Here is a 13,724-nt window from a genome sequence, read left to right on the forward strand (position 1 = left end):
GCACACACACTAGCACGCACACTTACACAGACATACTAGCACACACACTAGCACGCACACTTACACAGACATACACAAACATACACATTCATTTTGCTGGCATAAAAAAGCTAAAAACTGCCGCTAGCACAAAACAAGCAACATAAACGTCAGTCAGGCTCGCCGAAAAACCGGTTCAGTTATGAAAAATTATGATTGTCACTGGTCGCTTGGTTCGCTCGGTTTCGTTTGTTGTTGCTGCTGCTGCTGCAACAACAATAACAGCCAGAGCAGCAGCGAAATAGCAACAAAAATGTGTAACAATTTCAAGTTAAACATGCGCATTGTTTGCCGCACTCGCTGCTCTTGTTGATGTTTTGTTTTTGTTTTGGTTTTTGGTTTTGCATTTACGCTAAAGGCAACACCAAATAGACAACAATTACAGTAACTACAACAACAATAACAACAACCACAAGAGCAATGCCAAGTGGGTCTCTATATAATTATTTGCCCACGTTTCGCATGTTTTGCCAGACTTACTGTCGTCGAAGTCGCTAACGTTGCTCTAAGGTGTGTCTGTACACAGAATGCTGCCACATTGATACCCTGTAGTCGAAAAAAAATTACAGAGTGGGCATTTGCAGACATGACTCAGCTTGCGAATGCAGGATATCTAAGAGTCGTGCATATTGATATGCCATGATGTGCACAATTTATTTGGCTAGGCGCAATGTGTCCAACATGTGTTGCCAGCAATTGCAGCAACAGCAACAGCAGCTGTTGGCAACATGATGCCAATGCCTCATTTGCTAGTGGCAATCATCAATTTGTATGCCGCGCGCAGTTGCAGCTAATTTAAATGATCGTCTTTTAAATTGCATTTCTATTTTAAATCGTCGGCTGCTTCTTGGTTGATTGTAATGCATGCTTTGAAGTGGAGCTGAAGTTTGCTTTTCGCAATTACGCGTGCAACATTTCAATTGAACAAATGCACTGCAGCGACATTTATTATGCGGCTTATGGGTTAGGGGGAATTGTGGGGAGGGGAGGGTACAGAATGTGATTGGTGCCCCAGACATCATACATTCTTGCGGAGAAACTAAAGGCGCAGCTCACTTGGAGCTTAGCTCGAATGCGCCTCAGTGTCCCTTTGGAAGCAGCAGAAGCACCAGCAGCAGCAGCTGCGTAAATTGTCATCAGCTGTCAGTGTCAGTTTTAATTAGTTTGTTTACAGCAGCAACAACAATAACAATCATAATAATAATAACCGCTACAGAGACAAAGACAAAGCCAAAGACGCAGACAACTCGCACTGCGCTTGCCCCATTGCGTTGCCTCAATCATGTCAATTTGGCTTCTCAGTACTCTCCATCGCTCTCACTCCCTTACTATCTGTCTCAGTCTACTCTTTTAAATAACTTGAAATTGTGCGTGTGTATGTGTGTGTGCGTTATACAAAATATTGTTTTTGTATAGATCAAACGGTCAATAATGCACTGGGTTAATTACCAGTCGCCAGTCTTCATCTATTCGAGTTGCGGCTGGAGCTGGGGCTGTGTCTGGGGATCGAGCAATGATTAAGTGCTGATTACGGAACGCATGGACCATGCTCCCAGTTCTTATCAACACACGAACAAGAACAAATTCAATGAGCTAATGCTTAGACCCAATTGAAAGTTGATCAAATGAGCAAAGTTTGAACTTTGTTTTCTAAGTTGTGTTCCAGAAAGTATATAACAAGTAAACTTAAACAAAGTAATTTTTCTAATTTAAAGATAGAATGGACAACCTCGAAAAGTTTATATTTAATTAACTTTAATATTTCGGCAATGTTTTGATAAGAAATATGAATTGAAAGTAGGAGTTTGTGGACTACATTTAACCACTTACAAGCTTAACTTCATACTTATATTTTCTACGTAGAGTAGATCTGTTTAAGAGTCTTGAATGCTTCCAATTTTGATTTTTTTAAATATTTGCAAGAGAGTATCGGCATCAAATTCCATTTGGCGAAATCGCGAGCTCATAAAATGTTATAAAAAAAAAATAAATTGAATAGATTTTTATGGCTGGGCAACATTGTTAATGTTGTTGCCATTTTTATTGTTTGTTATTGTGATATCAGCAAACAATAAATGTTAATTAGTAAAATTTATACGTTGTGGCCTATTGACACTTTTCCGTTTTTATTTTTGCCAGTTGCTCTGCCCATAAAAAATAAAAGCATTCAAAATAGCTGAAAACAATCTAGCTATAAATGCTTTTTGTTGTTGATTTTTTGTCTCGTGTTTGTAACACAATTCGCAATTAAGCGAATTTTGTTGTATGACAAATAAAAATAAAAAAGCAAAGCAAACAAAGTAAATGGCATATCGAGAATGTTTTTTGAACCTGTTTCGAGTTTCGCTATATGTGTGTATATATATGTACTTGATAATTATTTGCATATCTTCTGAGTTCTTAAGTCCTTATGCACGATGAACAATGGCAAAAGAATCCCTTGCAATACATAATTTATATAAATTAATATGAACTGCAAATTCGCTGATTAAAACCAACAAAAAGTCAATATCAATGTTGTGCGCAACGCAGGCGTCGCCGATGCCAACAAATTTTATCAAAAATTATAGCAGACTCTGCAAGTGGAGCTTACGAATACAATACCAAACTGAGTAAACAAGATGGGTTAAGACCCGGCACATTTTTCATTACAAATTGAGTCATTAAATTTATTTATACGCGACGAAAGGCACCAATGAATCCAATGAACCCACCGACCACTGCAGAGCAGTAAAAAGCACTTCCGCGTTACTGCAACTGCGACTCCCGGTTCTGGGTCAAATTTTTGGAGGAGCCTGGCAACTGGCAGCAGGCAACTGCAACTGCAAGTCTGCGACTTCATCTCCATTTCCCACTTCGACTTTGTTATATGAACATTGCAAATAACTGCACTCATATAAGTATCATTTTTTATGGCTTTTCATTATGGTCGCATATATAATTCTTAATAAGAAAGTTGGCCCCGCTGTTCTTTGGCTTTGTTTCGGTGCCTGCGCAGGCGCTACACAAAAGAAAAGAAACACAAAAAAAAAAAACAAAAAAACTGGCTCAAGCTATACTCACATATATCAAGTATTATATTTTAATAGGCCATGGCAAAAATTATTATGAATTTTGGACGCTTTGTGGGTCAACTGAACTTTTGATTTCACTCCAAAACAATTTGATCGGCGTGAAAACCGATTCAGCTGATAGTTATCAGCCGCTTGGCATCTATGATTTAGTATGCCGGGGCACTTGACAATAATTTACGCAAATAGCATAATTCGCTTCATGGGCGCAACATGATGACGATGAGGATGACGATGATAGTGACTGGCTGGCTGCATGGCTGGCTGGCTGTTGGCTGGTTGGCTGGGTGCTCCTGCAATGACTATAACTATGTACTTAAGGAGGAGTGCTCGACGCGCTTTCAACGCCAACGCTGAAATTGAAACGAGCCCAGATCCAGACACAGACAGAGCCTTCGACTCTCAATTGCATGTATGATGATGCTGCAGACTACGACGCCTAATGAGGCTTTTGTCTGTGAGCTGTGGGCTGTGGGCTCAGCCTGCTCTCTTCTGTGACTCACAATGATTTTCACTTGTAAGGAACTTGGCACTGGGACTGAAACTGGGCGTGCGTTTGTTATTTGCGTGCCGGCGCGCCAATCAGCTCTTGCATCTGCAATAACAACAATCACAACAACAACAACAACCACAACAAAAACAACAACAGCAACAACAACAACAACAAGCTGCTTGATAAGCAGCACAAGTTTGAAAAGCGCCGCTTACATGCACAAAATTCATGCTCAAAGATTGCAGCTGTGGTTTCTTTTAATTGCAATTGCAAAAGCAAGAAACAGCTTACAATTCCACGCACATTTACATTCACATTCACATCGATGGATGGGCCACAGATTGGCGATTGCCAAATGGCGATTACAGACTGCGATTGCTTTTAGTCGTATTGCCTCGCGCCATATCAAATGTCGACATCTCGGCGCACCGCCAACCACTTCAAACATCATCGGAGTGCACACCTTAGAATTATTGGCGCTAGACATGCAAATCCATGTGGCACGGCATCCACTCGTTCTCGTTCTCTTTCCTTGGTCGTTCTCCTTGGACAATCGGTGCAGCGACTGGAACTGCAACCGCTCCGCGCCACAGTTCGTACAAATTTCATAATCATCCAAGGAGCATAAATCAAAATCGCTTTATTTATGCGGCGACAGTTGTTACAATTCTATCAGCGAGCAGTGCTTTTGCCCAAAAAAAATAAATAAAATCAAAGAAAAATAACAAACAAATTGGGTTTCGGTTGATGCGTCCCCAATATGCAGACATGCCAAATGGTTTGCTCCAGCTCGTAAACGAGTATTTATTGAAATATGTTTTTTGGGGGCAGCAATTTCTAAACAATTGTGAGCTTCAATGGAGCCAACAGCCAGCAGCTGTATTTGTCTTTTCCTATTGCATTGTGTGTGGCAAGCATGCGAATGAGATGATTGAGTTGTTGCCACAGTGGCAAAGTAAACCATCTATAGAGGCTCAACTTGGGAAAATCTGGAAAAGCACTCGAAAATCTCATTATATATAATAGCTTTGCTGTGATTGAAAATGTAATACTCAATTTATCACTCAAAATTTCAAGAATAAATAAGTAAAAATCTTCAAAACGTTGCTAGACCATGAAATACCCTTTAAATTACTAAAGCTTAAATACTTGACAAAGTTATATGAATTACTATTAAAAATTTAATATTTGTTCTTTCATACACTGTGCTCAGAATTATAAGAAAGTATTATCTAATATTCTACTCTATGGGTATTATGATAAATAGTAATTCTCTGCTCGAGTGAATGCATTTATTTAAAATCCCCACATGCCTAAGCAGTAAAGAGCAGAACGAAAGTATTCCACAAAATGTAATTATGAAAACATGCACGTGAGAGATTTACAAAAGCTCATTAAAGAACGCTGCTGCAGATGTCAGGGAATAGAAAAATAAGGTGAACAAAAATTGAGACGACTTGAAAAATGTTTTCGGTGGTATTTGTGCAGCTTATTTACCTTTGGCACCTCATTATGACGACCCAAAAGCCACATGGCGTAACCGCAGACGACGACAAGGCCTCGCCCAATCATTTAGAGAACAATTACAAGCAAAGCTCTTCAAACAGATCTCTCAACGCACTTGCGGTATGCCATTGTGGAATTCATTAGTAAACAAAATAGTAAACAGAATGTGGCTGAGTGCATTAACCTGCAGCTGGTGCAGTAGCTTTTATCTATCTTGAGTGGGGCATGCATAGATATTAGTGGAAAGATCTAAGAGTCAACTAGGTCAATGGGCAGATTAGCGCTACATCGATTCCAATTTGAATTGATCAAATCGTTCACAGACTGATTGATTGCACCCAATTATTGGATGCTGCCTGTCGACTTGTTGTTAACGGGGTTATATAATAAATTTTCATGTGACTTTGATCAGTGCACAAAGCACAAAGCGCAGTCAAAGTAAACAAAACTGTAACAAGTTTTATGCATTGAATATCGATTTTGATGTGAAATGAAATGAATGCGTTCAATGTGTGTGTATGTGTGTGTGTCTGTGTGTGTGTTGTGAGTGGCTGTGCCGATGTTTATTTTGTTGTAAACATCCGGACATGCAGCAAAATGTTGCATATTGTGCAGGAAGCCAATGTCGAGTTATGGATGTTACTGTTGCCGCTGATGCCGCTTGCGGCAGCCTACAGGGCGTGCATTTTTCGGGGAAACGAATTTCGAATTTATTTGTCAATGAAGTTGCTTGCAGTGCACATGTCTACCAGACGAGTCCAGTCCAAGTATTCCGCGAGCAAATCTCTATAAGTTTTATATCTTTTTTTTTAGTGCATTTAATTACTAGTATGTGAACGCTTGTGTGGCAACGAAGTGTCTACAATTTATTGCACAAGGCGTGGCTATAGACTTAAATGCATATATGCATACATAAAAAGAGTACTTATTATTTTATTTTATACTTTTGTTTTTGCCAAAAATAATTTATGTCTCTGTTGTTTATTTGCAGGTATGTTATGCAAATGTTTTGCGCGATTTTTGCTCGCGACTCAGATGGGGTTTAAAGATAGCTGTGTACACACACACACTCACACACACACACATATATATATGTAAATGTGAGTATATAGAATTTAAGTTGAACGTGCCAATAGACTATTGCCATTTGACTGAGGTGCTGTTAGAAAAAGCATATGCGAAAAAATGAGCACCAAATTACGTATACGCAATGCGGATTTAAACAAAGAGTTTGTTGCTTAAGAGATTTGCATAGTTCACATAAAGTAAACAATTGTTTCAAAATATAAGTCAAACGGTGACTTACAACTAGCATTGGAATAATAAAATGTAATTTGAAGAAATTGTGTTGACAGCAAATGCAAACGTAATGTGAACACTCAGCTGCCAGCATACATGTTTAAATACATAGGCATGGTGGCGTACGATATCAATACATAAAATGTGGGTGCCACTCATTGTTGCAAGTGACATGCCCTCACATGTTGGCTGCTCCATTTGTAACCATTTAACATTCACTTGGCATCGCCAGTCCTTGACATCTTTAGCTGCATTATTTTAATTACCTTCAGCAGCACCATGGCCAGCAGTTTAATATGCGCAAATGCCATGCCAGCAGCCAATTCGATGTACGCAATTTGTCATCCTGACTGACAGTGTGTGTTTGTGTGGCTGAATGAGTGTGGCAAAAGCGGGACAGTGGCAGAGTCTGTGGCAATGTTTGGCGAAAATCAACAGCCATAACATGGTTGTCGTGGAAGCTTTGTCTTTTGCACTGCTTTAACTGCATATTTATGCTATTTATGCATGCGCGCGCATGCTTAATTACGAATCCGCTAAAACTGTCACAATCGCTGAGCGCTGAGCATTTGTCAAAGTTATCTCCCCGTCTTTGTGAATTTGTCAAGCATCAAGTTTTAGAATACTTGATGCTGCCATCAGGTTTGTGTGTACATAACTTAGCCAAAACATTCACATCCGTTGGCCTTAACTAGATCAAAAACGTTATGAAAGAAGTCTTGCGTAGTCTTAGCAAACTAAACAAGATTATGCATAGTGCATGAGATATTAAACATATGTGATCTTTTGCCAATGCGGAGTTATAAATAGGCAACAAAGTTAATTTCAATAAAAAGCCATCGCTGTCTGTGGCCTTTGGCACGGTGGGGCCCGTTGGGCGACTGTGTGTTGACTGGCAGAGTCGTTGAGCATTTGGCTGGAAGAAATGCCGCCCAAAATCCGAACGCATGTTAATGTTACCGTTGCGCATTGGCTGACTCATGACACGGATCGGGCCCGCTGTCATTTTGCCCATTTGCGTTGTCAGTTTGCTTGGCCATATACGAGCACGAGTGCTGGCGAGTGTACATACAAAAGGATTTGTCTGTGGCCAAAGGCGCTTTGATTAATTGCCGACTTAGAGCACGGCCATTCTCGTTAGGCCAAAATGACGCTGACACTGATGCTGACGGTGACGGTGACGGTGAAGCTGACGTGTAGAGATGTCGGTTGGCGGATGGCAGATGGCGTTGGCGTGAATCACTTGAGCCAAAAGGTCAGACAACAAGGTTGAAGAAATGCAAACGGAAAAATTAATTGCCAAGTTTGTCTGGGAATTGCGGAAATTAATTGGGCGAAAACCACAACACCGAAACTGCAACAAAGCAGCAATAAAAAGAGGAAAAAGATAAACAACAAAGTGTTGTATCGCAGCAAATTGGCAACAAATTCGAGTACAGCAGCTGCCCGGCACTGCACTGGGCCAATACTTGTTATAAATGGCAAATGGCAGATCCGCAAACCGTTTGGCTTCTGCGCATTTTTGCGTGAAGAGAGCGCATGAGAGGCCAAACAGCAGAAAGAGAAAAAGAGTCATTACCAGCTGGCCGGCCACGCAATGCAGCAGCCAGTCAATTCCCGGGGTCAGCGGGTTAATGGGCAGCATTAACGGGCCAACGTACGTGGCCAACAGCGCATTGGATAGCCTAAAGGCCGATGCTGAAGCTGAAGCCGGAGCGTTAATGTCTGTCGCTTTGATTGCCAATGTGCCCGTGGCTGAAGAAACTTTTCCCGCGCAGTATGCGCCTTTATAAATCTATTGGATATATATTATATTTTCATTTTCTCTCGCTCGCTCGCACAATGCTGCGGCTCTTTCTCGGTCCGCGATGCTTCAATTGAAAAGCGAAACTTTTTAGATGCACAACTGTAATGCACTTATAAAAGCTGGAGACATTGCGGCAATTTGTATGCGCTTTGTTGAACTGCTCATGCATATGATTGACTTATTGATTGCTTGATTGATCGATGGCCGGCCCGGCCAAAGTGACGGACCGGCTGACATTAAGCGGCTGCCATCAGCTCCCCTCAATTAGCCTAAACCGACAATTGCGCTGCGGGCCGGGTTCATAGAACTTTGCTACCGTTATTTCGCAGCCTTAGGTCCCAGCAAGCGTTTGCCACATTTTTCATATGCTAATTATAAGTATGCCAAATCGGGCGTCTAGACTTCATAAATAATCCAATCGAGTCATGTACGTGCCACGCATGCGCTCAATCAATCAACTACATATAGTAGCTACTCTACTCCTATGCACAGATATATGTGTATATATATTTAGTAGTTATATTTATACACATACATACATTTGTATTTATTTTTATACACGTCTTGAAGTGCATTGACAAATATGTATTTACGATGTCAAACGAAATGCATTGAAATGCATTGCGAAATGTGCGAAATGTGTTTTCCAGCTCTCGTTGCCATAAATTACGAGTTAAGCATGCGAGAAGGGTGCTCAGTGTCGGTTTTTGTTTTTTATTTGCTGTTTCCTTTATTTTCATGCATTTATTGTGCATACAAATAGTATAAAAACGGCAACAACAAAAACTGTCAGCCCACTTAAGTTTTAATTTATGCGTAAGTCTGGATTTAGTAGCTTTTCAATATTAATTTTGTGCTCTTTGTGACAAAAACAGCAACAAACAACAAGATCGAAGCATTGGGGTCATAAATCACAATATCATATATATAAGCACGCGATTATATGCCGCATTTGGATTTATTGAATATAAACAATGAAGGCAGCAGCCACTTTTTTCGGGGGGTTTTTGAGGTTTCAGCATACTTTGAGTTTTTGTCGTTTTTTTAATGACATTTCTCATGTGGTAATTGCCTTAAAGGGGTATATTAGGGGCATTTAATAGGTGTATAAAAAATAGAAAAACACGAAATGCGTACAGTAATAAAAGTATGATAACATTTTCTAGTCATTCGCAGGTTTCCATTTTTCAAAATCAATTAAAGTCGAAAATAGTAAAATGTGTGCATCAGGCATGTTACGAGCATGAGACACACATAAAAAGCCATACTAAATTAAAAAAAAAAAAATGTATGAGATCATTGATCCATAATAATATTTAACAATGGATTAAAATATGAAAGATCGTTAACCTCTGGACTTTCCTTAAGATTTGTGAATAATCCACCATATAGCATAATTTAATGCTGTCCAGTTCTCCCATTTGATTATAATCACTTTTCGGGGCTTATTGGTCATTAAATGAGACAGGCTCCATAGTTTGTGACATGCCATGAATGAAATATTGACAAATCGTTGGTAGCACACCCATTGGCAGCTTCTTGTGTAATTTCTCAACTTTAATAAATGAAGTTTAGTTGTAATATGAGACCCGTCGGCGATAAATAGGGCGTCACAAAGACAAAAACAAAGATAGCCAAATTTGAAATTTCCCAGCAGGCATATGGCGCATTTATTTATATGTATATATGTATGTATGTACATATATTTATGTGGTACTGACATCAACGGCTGAGCCCAGCGGACTTTACAAAATCCTATTAGAGCTGTCCGAATTCCCATAGGCGCACTAAAAGCCTTGGCAAAAAATTTAATAAATAAAAAAAGGAGAAATAATAATAAATACAAAGAGCGCTGTGCAGCTGTGCAAAGACTCAAAAATAACCGCCAGTTAGTGGCAAAGATCGCAGCACTCCATGTCGGCACGGGTACGGAGTCAGGCTCGAGTACGGCTACGGGTTGGGGTTGGGGTTGTGGTTGGGGGCTTGGGTGGGGACACGGGCTCGGCCCTGGGCCTGGCGCACACATGGTAAACAATTGTGTGCTGTGTGGCGTTTGGCTTTTAGGCTTTCGCCTTGTTGCGTGGGTGTATGTAATTTGACATCTTCATGAAATAATTAAAATTATTTATTGTTAATTTATTTTCGCTGTCGTTCGGCAATCGATAAAGTGAAAGATAAGCCGAGTGCATTAGACAATTGAAATTAATTTGTCATAGATTTGACAAGAGGCGTGGCACACACACAGTCTCTCACACAATAGCTGTAGGTTTGCTGGTGAAAGGAATTTCAGTGTGTTGCTGCGGCACTTTCACAAAAGCTTTTACGGCCGGCTCGAAAGGTCAGCGCCAACACGCAAGGATGCTTGCGTTAGCCAAGTTTCGAACCGCGCCGCATTAGGCAAGCGTCAGGCGTGGCACAGCTACCTGCTGCTCTCTGGCTGCCCTGCAGGCAAATATTTTGCTGCTGCTGCAGCGAATGCAATTAAATGGATGCAGACCGCGGCCATTGGCAGCTTAACGCGGCAGTTAATCATGCATCGACATGTGGCCGGAGCTGCTGCCAACTGCCAACTGGCGGCTGTTTGCCATCTGCTGCTTGCTGGCTGCCGGTTGGCAACATATTTGGCGGTCACTTCTAAGCCGCATTCGAAAGTGTTGCGCAAAAAGCAGTTTGCAATTAAAACATGTCGGCAACTGTTGCTCCTGTCGCCTAAACGAGGGGCAGCTACCATGACGCACAGATGGCGCTGCTCTCTGTGTGTGTGTATGTGTGTGTGTGTGTGAGTCGACTGATGTGCGCAGCGAATTTGGTTTTCAGCGCAGGCAGACAGAGTCGGCGCAGGAATGAGGAAACTCTGGTGAAAAGCTGAGATGCGTTGAGAAATGTGGTTAATTGATTTTTAGTGCAACTCCCATCCCTCCTCTTTTAATAATCCAATCTTTCTCTATCTCTCTCTTTCTGTCTTTGTTTGTCTGTCTTTGATACATATATGCAATTAATTTACGTTGTACTTTCTGTCTTCTGGTTGCAGAATCACACTTCATGGCCATACTACAATGACCAATGCTCGTGAGCTGACATTGATCGAGAAATGGGCTGACATTGCAACGCCGCCGACTCCGACGCTGCCAACGCTATCGCCAACATCGCCGCGAGCAATCATCAAGTTCTGCTGTTGTCCGCAACGCAGGCGCTACACTCTAAAGCCGCCCAAGTTCAAGTCTTCGGCAAATACGCTGCATGCTAGAAATATATTCGTTGATAGCGATTTTACATATATTGATGATGTGCCACGCGCCAGTCACAACAGCAACAGCAACGCCAATAACAGCAACAACAAGCGACGCCAAGATTGCGAAAGTGATTACGATTGCAATGATTATGATGATGATGAGCCAAATGATATCGCTGAGATCTGTGGCAACAACAAAAGCAGCAACGACCACGACGGAAATGTGGCGCTGATATTAATGAATCAACGAAATGTGCCTGAACAATGGCGGCAGGACTACAAAGACAACAGCAGCACCAACAACAGCAACAAGCGTAGCAGCGAACTAGCAGCAGCAAGACCAACAGCAACAACTACAAGTAAAACTTGCTCTGTCACAAACTGCCAGCAGAGTGGCAATGAGCAGCAGCAGCAGCAGCAGCAACAACTACAACTACAACAACAAAAACAGCAACAAACAACCCAAAGACTTAGCAATAGCTTGCAACAGCAACAGCAACAGCAACAACTGCAACATAGCAATAAGGAAAATACACTAAGCAACAACAGCAGCAAAAACAACAACTACAATAAGCCGCGCTGTAATTATTGTAAATTACCCGACGACGCCGAGCCCCAAACGAACAACAACAAAGACAACAACTCGAAAATTGATTCACCGAAGTCGTCGCAGAATAAAATGACAATTACGACAGCAACAACAACAACGAACGTGGCAGCAACGGCCACAAGCAGCGAGTGTGGGTTGACACTGCCAACAGCAACATCAACAGCGACAACAGCGACAGCAACGGCAACAGCAACAGCAGAAGAGTTTGTGGGTGCTGCCACAGAAGTACTGTGCAGCGATAAAGCAACATTGACAGCAGCAACAACAATATCGACATCGCCGACGCCGCCGCCAACACCAACACCAACAACACCTAAGCCCAGCATAGCAGCACGTCCGACTACACCCAGCCGCCTCAAGACTGTGATCAAAACGACAATGGTGAAGCGTAGTCCTAGCCATGACTCAACGCCGGCAACTGCGACGCATATGCTGCAACCGAACAGCTGCAACGGCAACAACACCAACAACAGCAATGGCCACGACGAGCCCAGACGTTCGGTTAGGGAGCGCATCGCCGCCTTTGCGGCAGGAAATGGTGAGTTTTTTTTTGTTTTTTTTTTGTTATTTTGTTCGCTCTGCTTAATCAGCTTTGGCAACTAAGTTGCGTTGTCGCCAGTGTCTGGGCGGAAATGTTGTTGCTGTGGGAAAATCGGCCACGAGCTGAGTACACAGTCATTAGGCTAACTAATAGCTAACAATAAGTTATTAATTGAGCTTTATGACTAGCTTCAGATTGCAAAACTGACGCCTAATTTCCGTGTGATAGACTTCTCATGCATCCCAAAGGGGCAACACACATTTAATGGTCAGCCAGCACATCGTCCAGTCATTTCCTGGTACTGAACCTTTACATCAGTAGGCTGAGACAACAAATACATATTGTGAAAAATATTCCGTAGTTGAATTAAATATCAGTTTCAGAATCTCCAGTATTTGAATCACTTTCAGGGCAATTACTTAAAATACTTAATGACATCAATTAAATGTAATTTAGTGACAATCTGGTTTTCTTGATCGTTCATTAACGATTTGCTAAACAGATTCTGGAAATTTCAGAATTATAAAATTCCTAAGTGATTAATATTTAATGTCAGCGAACACATGCAAGTTTTATTTTCGTTGTATTTATTTGCTTTTTATTAGCTTGGCGCATTAAAAATCAAAAGAAATTGACTGCAATTTCATATGAATTATGCATGACGTTGAGCTATGAATTTCCGTTAGCCTGACACACTCACATGGACACACCTTTTGCATAACACAGCCAGACACACATACAGGAACACATTCGACTCTATTACAAATCAATTAAATGCCTCAATGTTTAATAAAAAGCCACTTAAAGCGGCATGAAAAGTTTTCATGAAAAAGTCACTTCAAATTGTGATTAATAATAAAAGAAAATTTTTTTTTTATTATTAGCAGTACGTCTGCATTCGTCTGGCATTTGGAAATGTCGTAAAAGACCCGACATTTAACTGAGTTGCATAAAAAATTATTACCAACTGTAGCTGGGTGCAGTTATCCGACGCACTTGCGTCCCCAAATAAAAAAATATAAAAAACAAAAGAAAACACAAATACACAAACTGAAAAAAAAGACTGTCACCAACCGCAAAGTGCACCTCACTTGGCTCATGACTCGCACCACAGCCAACTCACAAT

General features: G+C 41.1%; 1 protein-coding gene across 2 annotated transcripts in view; it reads left to right on the top strand.

Moving 5' to 3' along the window:
• Window positions 1-13,724, top strand: part of LOC6568299 (stAR-related lipid transfer protein 13) — a 97,163-nt gene that overhangs the window by 43,537 nt on the left and 39,902 nt on the right. For both annotated transcript variants that reach the window (XM_032740713.1, XM_032740714.1), the window contains one exon: window positions 11,247-12,595. In XM_032740713.1, coding sequence (XP_032596604.1) covers window positions 11,272-12,595 — 1,324 coding nt within the window. In that variant the 5' untranslated portion in view covers window positions 11,247-11,271. The remainder of the gene's footprint in view (window positions 1-11,246; window positions 12,596-13,724) is intronic.

Source organism: Drosophila grimshawi, unplaced genomic scaffold (genome assembly GCF_018153295.1).
Source record: "Drosophila grimshawi isolate 15287-2541.00 unplaced genomic scaffold, ASM1815329v1 contig_311, whole genome shotgun sequence".
NCBI lineage: Eukaryota > Metazoa > Arthropoda > Insecta > Diptera > Drosophilidae > Drosophila > Drosophila grimshawi.